The sequence below is a fragment of the Terrapene carolina genome, unplaced genomic scaffold, assembly GCF_002925995.2.
Source record: "Terrapene carolina triunguis isolate 2854851 unplaced genomic scaffold, T_m_triunguis-2.0 Scaffold67, whole genome shotgun sequence".
Taxonomy (NCBI): Eukaryota; Metazoa; Chordata; order Testudines; family Emydidae; genus Terrapene; species Terrapene triunguis.
In genome coordinates, this window is record NW_020664418.1 from 17,509,326 (window position 1) to 17,520,974 (window position 11,649).

The 11,649-nt window shown below is 44.0% G+C and overlaps 1 protein-coding gene across 1 annotated transcript in view; it reads left to right on the forward strand.

Annotated features, from left to right (window-relative positions):
- ACSBG1 (acyl-CoA synthetase bubblegum family member 1) overlaps positions 1-11,649 on the forward strand; it is an 89,437-nt gene that overhangs the window by 40,097 nt on the left and 37,691 nt on the right. The window contains exons 4-7 of the mRNA XM_029910745.1: positions 2,630-2,742; positions 5,860-6,009; positions 8,721-8,897; positions 9,778-9,959. Of these exons, the coding sequence (XP_029766605.1) occupies positions 2,630-2,742; positions 5,860-6,009; positions 8,721-8,897; positions 9,778-9,959 (622 nt within the window). The remainder of the gene's footprint in view (positions 1-2,629; positions 2,743-5,859; positions 6,010-8,720; positions 8,898-9,777; positions 9,960-11,649) is intronic.

Sequence of the window (11,649 nt, forward strand, 5' to 3'; positions counted from 1 at the left end):
GAAAGTTTATGCCCAAATAAATCTGTTAGTCTTTAAGGTGCCACCAGACTCCTTGTTGTTCTTACAGAGAAGTTACTATTTCCCAACACAACTTCACTATCATTGGAGATTTACCTCACTGTAACTGGAATTACAACCTGCACATTGCAGAGCAATGAAACAGACCAGGGCTTTCATTCAATCCCAGTGAATTTACTCCATTTAGACTGAGCCAGCTTCAGTTTCCATTGAACTCTGTGGTAAACCCCATTGGTCTCCAATGAGCAAATGAAATATTGGTTAAAGAAGAGACTATCATACTGCAGGAAACTTTTAAGTGCATCCATTTTATAACAGACATCCAGCCAATTATTCAAGATATTGGTGTTTAGAGATTGAATCTTCCCTCTCCAGAACATCATCTCTTCCTGCTTGTAATGTTAACTATTGAGGCAGGCAGGGCCGGCTCCAGGCACCAGGCACCCAAGCTGGTGCTTGGGGCGGCACCTGGAGGGGGGCGGCGGCGCAGCGCTTCGGCCCCCGGGGAGAGCGGGGCCCCAGCAGGGCTCGCCGCCCTCCCCCCGGCTGCCGGGGGGAGAGCGGCGAGCCCCTGCCGGGGCTCGCCGCCCTGCGCTCTGGCCGCCGGGGGGGAGAGCCGAGCCGAGCCCCAGCCGGGGAGAGCCGCCCTCCCCCCAGGGCTCCGGGCGCCCTCCCCCCCGGCGCTCTGGCCGCCGGGGGGGGGAGAGCTGAGCCCCAGCCGGGGCTCGCCGCCCTGCCCCCGGCGCTCTGGCCGCCGGGGGGTGGGGGAGGAGAGCCGAGCCCCCGCCGGGGCTCGCCGCCCTCCTCCCAGGGCTCCGGCCGCCCTCCCCCACGGCGCCCTGCCCCCGGCCGCCGGGGGAAGAGCGGAGCCCCCGCCGGGGCTCGCTGCCCTCCCGCCGGGGCTCCGGCCGCCCCCCCCCCCGCGGGGGGGGGGGGGGGGGGCCGGGGGCCTTTTCGCCTGGGGCGGCGAAAAAGCCAGAGCCGGCCCTGGAGGCAGGTATGAACTGCAGTCCAATATCATGGTGACTAACATGATATAAACACATGGACAGAGTGGGAAGCTCTTTATTTAAAATGAACGTGTCACAATTTTGGCAAAACTCATTGGAGGCTACAAATGGGACCATGCTGCTTCTCCATATGGGGCCTGATCCAGTGACCCAGGAAGACAATGTGATCTTTCCACTGACTTCAGTGGGCTTTGGATTGAGCCCAAGTGAACAACATTAGGTCAGGTGTTTCTTTCGGTGATATGCTTGAGGAGGCTCTTGCGAATGGAGGAGGAGAAGTGTCCCTGAAGTCCCCTTGCTGAAAATGAAAAGTGTGTTGATTGCTTTGCCTCTGATGGAGTTCGCCCCTTTTCTGGATACTCCAAGATACTCCCCTTGGCCAGAGATAACATATCCCTGGGTCTTGTCAAACATACTTCTGATGAGTATGACATCATATGGTTTAAAGGTACTGAAAGGGAGTGTGACCAAAGACAAACAGGGATTTTACATGTACTGCCTCCGCCGTGGACAGTGTCCAAGTCTCTGGCAGTAAGTTCAGGAGGAGGGTGTGATGTTGCACCCCATAAGGCTTTATGGAAATATGCTTATGAATGTATATATGACATAACTGGAATATGTTTTATGCTACATAAGCTATGTAACATATCTATGCAAAGGTTATGATCTATTGAATCTATTCATCCTATTTGTATGTATGTGTCATTTTTGTGTTTGAAGTTATGAATATTGTCTGTGTACTTGCTTGATTTCTAAGTAGCCTTAGTAAAGCATTTGGTCAGCTTCTTGAGAAAAGAATGAAGTAGTCTTGGCACATCAGTTGGCAACCCCAAGGGGGTTTCTGTGATCCAACCCGTCACACACTAACCATTGCTATTCACACAGGTACAATTTCACCAGTTCAGCTATCCATGGTTCAGGTCAATAATGTAAGTGCAGCTTTGGCTGGCAATGCACCATGATGCAATTAAATGCTTCTGGCAAGGATAGGCAAAACTACAGCATGGGAAGTGAAAGCAGCAGCACTGGCATCTAGTGGTGAACCGAACATTTTTACAGGCTAAACACACCAGCTAAGTATTCAGATACAATAGCGCTCTTTCCATTTTTTCTATTTCTTTGAAATTGCCAAATTGCTGTTATTTTTTAAAATTATATATGTTTATATATAAAATGTTTAAAATGAGGCAGAACATTATAAAAAACTTAACCAAGGCTTGGCTACTTTAGAGACCATCTCTGTCTTCATGTGATAACCACAGCAGCTGTAATCCGCTCACATCCCACCCTAAAAGCATCACTCCCACTGGTTGAAATGCAAAGAGGCTGGTGGCAGGTCATTTTAAATTAAGGTCCTCAACTCAGGGGGGACCTTAGTTGGAGCATCTTGGCCCAACATAGCATGGGCATAGTCTCCTCCAGAGCATGCTGCAAGGCCGTGTGTTTCCCCAGGGGCACTGGGATGAACTGGGTCTGAGTAGCTTTAGGGAGGAGTATTATTTGTGGTGAGTTTGAGGGTTTTTGTGGATATCAGTCTAATTCAATTTTTGGAATCTTTTGATAGACACTTTTAATTAAATTAGAAACAAGTGAATAATAAATTATATGCTGCTGTTTTTTAAAACCCCAACAGATCTGGAGTCGTCTACCGTGCTTGAAAGCAGTTGTGCTATACAATGACTCTTTGCCAGAGAGACATCCCAATTTATATACGGTATGTGAATTTTAGAGCAGTGTAACAATTCATTCATTTGATGTAGTTCACCTTCTTTTCTGTCTGTGGAATGTCTGCCAGAGGATCACAATGTTTTCATATGTGTTTGCTCTTCAAAATACTTCAGTGTAATTTTTCATTAATTTCATTGACTCTGCAGCTTGTTTGATAGTTGATATTCAAAATTAGAGCTGCATTGGTTGACTGGCTTGGTCATGTGTTATTGTTTCAGTTACTAGATCGGATTAACATAATATTTACCAGACTTCTGGTGAGACTATACTTGCAGATCTTTTATTGTTGTTGTTTTGTTAATACATTGTCTGCCCAGCTCTACTGAATTGTGGTCAGTTATGCTGGATCTGGGAACTAGAAAATGCTTGTGCTCTCATAATCCATTGTCAATATTTTGTTGTCCTATGGAACCTCCTATTCTGCTAATCTTTGTATTTGTAGCAAATATTTCTATCCACAAGCAACTGTTGAATACAAGCAACTATTACATATGCAAAGAATAAAACACTTGTTCTAGTGTATTCAGGGTCTTCCTTAGCCCATGCAGTACTTAGACAGCAAGATTAGGGACAAGATTAAGGTTCAGACTCACTGTCAGCTAAAGGCCCAAAATGTAGGTTTAAAAATAGGGTTTTACAAAACCTAATATGTGTAGAAGAATTTTCATTATTTATTTTTTAAATGTCACTGAAGACAATTTTCTAATGTGAACATTGAAATCCGCATGGTGCTTGGAACTGACTGTGAATTAACAATGGAAATCCCCTGCTTAGTTTTGTTGCCCATGCTGAATGAATTGCAAAAAGAATACACAGCATTTAGTAGAGAGTGACTAGTAGACAAATCTCCTAAAGCTTCAGATATCAAAATGGAAATTATTTTACTAGTAACAGAAGTGAGGAGAAAACGTTTAACATATTTATGCCGACATTGTTCCTTCTCTCTGTATTGATTTTCATAGTATAAAACACTTAACTATACAAAGGCACATAGATATCAAGAGTGTGCTATACAAAATGCAGTGCAATAATAAGAAAAATTAATTTGCAGTGTAAAGAAGAGCTTATTTAATCATATACATTAGTTATTAAATAACAGTAAACAGAGATTAACTCACACTGAGTTCCAAGTGTCTGAGAACTTTGAAAGAGATAAATGACATGAAGTTTATATTTTCTAATAGTGGAGAACAAAATGTAACTGAAAATGCTACTGATCTAGTGACAGATCTGCCACTTTTTTTCAGTGAGAGGATAATTGTTACATCAGTTGTGATGATAAGAATTGGCAGTTGCCATGTTTGTATTCCATACAGAGACACCCAGAGATCGAATCACCAATGGTAGAGATAGTTGTTTATTAGCTTTGATACAAACCCAGTCACATAAAACACAGGATGATAGGAAAACATTTTTGTGTAATATATTGACAGTTGAGATAATTGTACAGTAATGAGCAGTTGCTGCAGCTACGGCAGACTTTACCCTTCAGTCTCTGTGGAATGGAAACACTATCCTAGTGCAGGTGCTGTTCAAGTAAACAAAGCCTAGGCAACAGGCGTACAGAGATTAATGCCTTGTGGGATGAAAGAGAGGAAGGTCAAGAATACAAAGCATGAAGAGTCAAGTCATATAGGAATAAATCCTGACCCTGCACCATTGCCAGTTGCCAGTGGAATTGATACAGTCCACTATGTGGGGAGGAGCAGGATGTGAGGAAACCATGAAGGGGTCCACATCCTCTATATGCATGAAAGTGTGCTCTGTGGTGGGCTCCTGCATGCTTTTACAGGTGGGGGGTTGGAGGAGGGATGGGGCACGAGTGGTGTGTCAGTGATTAAAAAGGAATCCCAAGACAGACTCTCCCATGGAGGGGCAGTTTCTCTGCCATGAAGAATACTGCAGGTTAAATGCTGAGGTAGTGATCCCAGAGAGCATCCTGAGGGGAAGGATCCATTCTTCTCAACTATGTATACTCTCCCTTGCCACCACCACCCTAAAGCCCAGTTGCTGATTACAGGCTTGGTGCAGTGTCCAAGATTTGCCCCTAAGACAGTAGTGGGGAGATTCCTTGCCAGGTATAGAACTGGGGTGCTGCCCTCAGTCACTGCTCATGTACAGCTGTGTAAACATTATATGAATAATCCAGTCTCAGTGGGAAAACAACCCTTTTTGGTTCTCTTTCCCACATGCTGTGATTACCCCACTCCATCACCTATTAACATTGAAATAATGGGATCTTAATGTGTACATGTTACATTCAGACCCATATAAATGCATTCTACCTAGACATATCTGATAGTAATCAATAGAACATATTGGCCCAGATTCTCCATTCTGCTAAGGCAATTTTGGGTTGCACAAAGGGACCATATGCTTGCGGCATAAGTTAGACTAGAACCCCTCATGCTCTCCCTTGTTCAGGGACTGGACAGCCCTGAATCAGAGAGCTTCAGCCAGCTTCCTGCATCTACATCTTCCCTAGGTAGTGGAGAACTAAGGCCATTGTTCACACATTTAAATAATAAGAATACTTGGCTTTTACGTAGAGCCCTTCATTCTAGAATCTCAAAGTGCTTTGCATATAGAATAGACCAGAAATAATCTATTGGAAACCCAACAAAATTGGGCAGTTTACTTGGTGTTTTAATTGTAAGCTGTGATACAATTTACTTTAATTATGAATCAAAACCATTTCTAACATGAGGTCTGAATCGCATTTTCAGCCCACGTGACTAGAAAAGTGAATAGGAATGTTATTCCCTAAGTAGTCACCAAAATAATTAATAAAACTTCACTGCCTTTGCACACTCCACTTCTAATAGCTGTATGTTAGTGGTGCTGATTCACAAACTTTTGGGATAACTAGTAGAGAAGGGACTGTGTGACATACAGATCAAAACTGTGGTCCTATATTGGGCTTAGACCCCTCAGACAGGCGAAATTCCAATTTACCTGAATGGGAGTTTTGCCTAAGAAAGGTCAGAAGAGCCAGGCCAATCTTAATTTTTCTGTTCTTTTTCCAGACTCTTAAAATGTTGCAATTTCCACACTTGCTATTAGCTGATTCCTTCAATTGTTTTTTCCCCATTTCATTTTGTAGATGGAAGAATTTATGGAGTTGGGAAATGAGATACCAGATGCTACACTCAATGACATCATTAGCTCTCAAAAGCCAAATCAATGTTGTGTGCTAGTGTACACTTCTGGAACAACCGGGAAGCCAAAAGGAGCCATGCTGAGTCATGACAATGTATGTACTCTAGACACAGCTTTATGATAAAGTTTCTCAAAGCAGGAGGGTGTTTATTTCTGTGCTTTAGAAAGAAATGGGATCATGGTGGAGTCTACCAACAATGGTGGCATTCTGTTTTAAGGACGGAATAGCAAAAGAAACTATATCCAAACTATATATTTCTGAAAAACTACAAGCTCTTCTCATAGCTGAATTTATAAATGACATTTTTTGGTTCATGCAGTTGATTGTGTGATAAAATGCTATTACCACAAATATCTTCAAATGACCTCTCAAGATCATCTTCAAAAGAATCATACACCTTAGCTAGCCAATGTCACAGCAGCCTGATATTAGAAGCTTTTGCAAGGTTTTATTAAACTTGGCCCTTTATCTGTAACATTATTACCTTTCCAAGTTACATTTGTTTTAGTTCCTCCTAATTTAGTAAAGAATAGCAAAAGTTTTGTATATTCTACAGCCCTCTTATTCACAAAATCTGTGTCTATGTTGCTGCAAACAGCCAACTCTCTAGTGCCAAAGAGAGGCAAAAAGTCAAGTGAAAAAAAGACTTTACACAAAAGTCTGCTCACCAAGGGCTAGAATGTGGTTGGCCCTTACATGGCTATGCAGTGTGGGAAAGGATTAAGGAACTTGCGTGAACACTTGCGTAGCCCATAAAAGGGCTGGCTGGAATTGCAACTTCTGCTCTTGATGGAGCGCAGGAACTGATACTGAGAGCAGTTCACCCTAAAGTAGGGAGTAGGCAGAGCAATATCTGGAAGTAGGATACGCTGGACATGATGGACCAAAGCTCTGATCTGGCATGGCAAATCCTGTGTTCTTCTGTCTCAAAGGAATCTGGTATAGTTTCTATTTTGCTGTCAAACTATTTCTGGCTACTGTGCACAAGCAGGCTATTTTTATGCTGATCAACACAGTGGAAAACATCCTGTGCCTGTAACTGTGCTGCTGCCTTCTTTAGTCAAAAGAAATTTCCCTCTGCCCTTATTCTAAACCTGTGCTGGGTCAGACATTCATCCCCTTCATCCCCACCCTGATCTGACGTGTGAACATAATTGTGTGTTGAGGGATTTTTGGATGCTAAGCAGATAATGCAGCTACATATCTAGAAAATATCTTGTCAAGCCTCTTTGTACTCTTCTTCCACAAGCACTTGCCCAATATTGCCTTCTGCATCTAGGGCAGCCTCCCTGAACCTATACACCATGGCTAGTATTCCTAATGATAAATACCATTGGTGATACTGAATGACTTTGTGTAGGTAAATTACCCTGTCATGTGAACTCATTGTTCTATAGTATTTATTGCTGTTTTGTTTCAAATTGCATCCTAGAAATGCTTTTCTGATGAAAGGTGACAGACTGAGCTTCCTGGACACTGGAGTCCTCTTTACCCATAGCAGGGCAACACACAGGCGCCAACTTTTCAAAGTATTGGGGCGTGTTGGACCCCCAGCTCTGCCCCAGGCCCTATCCCCACTCCACCCCTTCCCACAAGGCCCCACCCCATCCCGCCTTTTCCCACCCCTGCTCCACCCCCGCCTCTTCCCGCCTAGTTCTGCCCCCTCCCTTGAGCGTGCCGCATCCTCGCTCCTTTCCCCCAGCCTCCTGCATGCTGCAAAACAGCTGATTGCGTTAGGTGGGAGGTGTAGAGAGGGAGTGGGAGGCGCTGATCCGTGGGGCCTGCCAGTGGGCGGGAGGCGCTGGGGGGATTGGGGGAAGCTGATATGGGGGCTGCCGGTGAGTGCTCAGCAGCCACCATTTTTCCCCGTGGGTGCTCCAGCCCTGGGGAAACTGGAGAAAGTTCAGAGGAGAATAACAAAAATGATTAAAGGTCTAGAAAACCTGACCTACGAGGGAAGATTGAAAAAATTGGGTTTGTTTAGTCTGGAAAAGAGAAGACAGAGGGGAGACATAACAGTCTTCAAGTACATCAAAGATTGTTATAAAGAGAAGGGTGATAAATTGTTCTTAACCACTGAGGACAGAACAAAAAGTAATGTGCTTAAATTGCAGCAAGGGAGATTTAGATTAAATATTAAGAAAAACTTCCTAATCATCAGGATAGTTAAGCACAGGAACAAATTACCTATGGAGGTTGTAGAATCTCTGTCATTGGAGGTTTTTAAAAACAGGTTAGACAGACACCTGTCAGGGATGGTCTAGCTAATATTTAGTCCTGCCTCAGTGCAGGGGACTGGACTATATGACCTATAAAGGTCCCTTCCAGTCCTATATTTCTATGATTCTATGAAGGTGTAGTTGGGTTCCCTTGTCTGTTCAGTCCATGGGCCCTCTGGTGAGGTTAATCGTATCAGCAATACCAATTGTGTATGTAAGGCAGGAATTGTAGTGCTCACAGTGCAGCAGGGGGAAAAACAGACTGCCACCATTTCATTATATTCCTTGCAGTTCATTTGCTCTAAATAAGCCTTATAGATGAGTGACAATCTACATGTTATTAAAGGTAGTGATATATCTAAACAGATGACATGCATCTGACGAAGTGAGTATTCACCCATGAAAGCTTATGCTACAAAATGTCTGTTAGTCTATAAGGTGCCACAGGACTCTTTGTCGCTTCTAACAATACATGTGTATTATACAGACAGATTCAGAGTTTATTAATATAACAGGACTGGCTGCTTAAATTGTATTAAAATAAAACAAAAATAATATTTAACATCTTGTTATTTATGTGAACAGATAACCTGGACAGCAGCACATGCCAGCAGAGCAGGGGATATGCAACCGGCAGAAATCCAACAGGAGATTATAGTCAGTTACCTCCCGCTCAGCCACATAGCTGCTCAGATATATGACCTCTGGACTGGAATCAAGTGGGGAGAGCAAATTTACTTTGCTGAGCCAGATGCTTTAAAGGTACCTGTAGTACTTTACATTTAAGTTAATTTTTTCACCAGCAGAAGCACTAAGTAGAGTATTTGGTTTTAAGGAGATGCAGAAGATAATTGCAAGTTTTGTGTAACCATTCTGGAAAAGTGAATTCAATGGGAGATCTAGGCCAATACTCCAGTGCCCTAAGGCCCCATTTTACCCTAACCCTGAGCCATGACTAGAACTCTGGTCCGTCAGCTCCAAAATCACAGGCCTCTATCACTTTATAATATAATATATGGAGATATACTTATCTCATAGAGCTGGAAGGGACCCTGAAAGGTCATTGAGTCCAGCCCCCTGCCTTCACTAGCAGGACCAAGTACTGATTTTGCCCCAGTTCCCTAGGTGGCCCCCTCAAGGATGGCATTCACGACCCTGGGTTTAGCAGGCCAATGCTCAAACCACTGAGCTACTGCTATCCCTCCCCCCACCCCCTTTAGCTAAAGAAGAGTTCCTGTAACTGATAGTAATAGTGGGTCTCTCACCCTCTCTGTACACAAAGTTAGTTCATTACATTATAAAATTAAAAAATAATATGGCCAGAACCTGAGCTCTTTTTAAGGCACCAGCTTGAGGATTCCCCTGGCACAGGAGGGAGTGTAAGCGGTGTTTCAGGTAGGCAGGATCAGGAGGGACAGAAAGGAGAAGTAAAGCCAACTGTGCGCACCCCCTCACACACCCAGCACACACACACAGTTGTGTCAAGCACTGGTCTAGCTCACCTGGGGATCTAGCTGAAATAATAGGCTCTGACTTCAATGATATTATACGTATAAGTGCTGCAAGACTTAGTCCATTAGGAAGAAAAAAACCTCCATAACACTAATCCTGACCTTTGCAATATATTCTCTTATTTTAACAGGGCAGCTTGGTCAATACACTGAAAGAAGCACAGCCAACATCTCATATGGGAGTTCCACGAGTATGGGAGAAAATCATGGAGAAATTAAAGGACACGTCTGCTCAGTCAGGATTTATGAAAAAGAAAATGTTATCATGGGCCATGTCCATTAGCTTAGAGAGGAACCTAAGCTGCTCAGGAAGGTATAATTACAGTAACTCCTCACTTAACGTTGTAGTTATGTTCCTGAAAAATGTGACTTTAAGCGAAACCATGTTAAGCGAATCCAATTTCCCCATAAGAATTAATGTAAATGGGGGGTTAGGTTCCAGGGAATTTTTTTTCACCACACACACACACACACACACACACACACACACACACAGAGTATAAGTTTTAAACAAACAATTTAATACTGGTACACAGTGATGATGATTGTGAAGCTTGGTTGAGGTGGAGGAGTCAGAGGGTGGGATATTTCCCTTACTGCTAAATGATGAACTAGCAATTGGCTGAGCCCTCAAGGGTTAACTCTCTACACAAGGCAGCAGGAATGGAGGGAGAGATGCACATTTCCCTTAAGTACACTGCCTTGTTAATTAGATCAGCTTGCTGAGACGCAGCTGCTGCAAGTTCCCTCTGTCCTGAGTCTTGGTCTGTCCCCCCTGCTCTATGGAAGATGAGGTAAGCGGGGTGCAGGAGCAGGGGGGAGGGGGACACCCTGACATTAACCCCCCTCTTCCTCCCCCCCCCCCGCACAGTAAGCAGGAGTCTCAGGGAGCAGCTCCAAGGCAGAGGGCAGGAGCAGCACATAGCAGTGGCGGGAGGGACACAGCTGAATTGCAGGCAGCTGCTGCACAGGGAACTTAGGGGAGCGGGGAGCTGATAGGGGGAGCTGATAGGGGGCTGCCAGTCCACCCTGATTCCAAGCCCCCACCAGCAAGCTGCAACGGGCTGCTCTTCCTGCAAGCAGTAGACAAAGCAGGTGGCTGCCAAACGTTAGAAGGGAGCATTACACAACTTTAAATGAGCATGTTCCCTAATTGATCAGCAACGTAACAAGGAAACAACGTTAACTGGGATGACTTTAAGTGAGGCGTTACTGTAGTAACAAATACTACTTTAGCTATGCCCCTTATCTGCCCTCAATTATCCCTGAGTAGCCCCATTGACTTTAGGGGGGTTGCCTTTCTGTTCTCACTAGCATAGATATTTTGCTTGGTAATTTGCATTCAGCACTGTAGTTTTATATTTTGGTACAAATCAGTGGGGAGAAAAGTTGCTCAATAGCATCTCGTAAAACTGATCTTGGATTCAGTGTCTGCTGGGGTATCTAGTTTTGACTGGATTTTTAAAGATAGGTTTTGTGTCTGGCACAAACTATCCCATGTCTTGCATCCAAGGTTCTGCTCTAGGCTTTACTATAGTTTTCCACTGGAGATTTTCTCCACCTTTGTTGCACGTTTCAGGCTTTGGCATCCATTCCCAGTGTATCAATGCATTTTTCTCTGATTTTCCAAGGTCATAAAACTCATTGCCAGGTGATGTTTTGAAGGCCAAAACTATAATGCAGTTAAAAAAAAATTAGATAAGTTCATGGAGGATAAGTCCATCAATGGTCATTGGCCAAAATGGTCAGGGATGCAACACTATGCTCTGGGTGTCCCTAGCCTTTGTTTGCCAGAAGCTGGGAGTGGATGACAGGCGATGAATCACTTGATGATTGCCTGTTCTGTTCATTGCCTCTGGAAGACAGGATACTGGGCTTGATGGAATCATAGACTCATAGAAGATTAGGGTCGGAAGAGACCTCAGGAGGTCATCTAGTCCAACCCCCTGCTCAAAGCAGGACCAACTCCAATTAAATTATCCCAGCCAGGGCTTTGTCAAGCC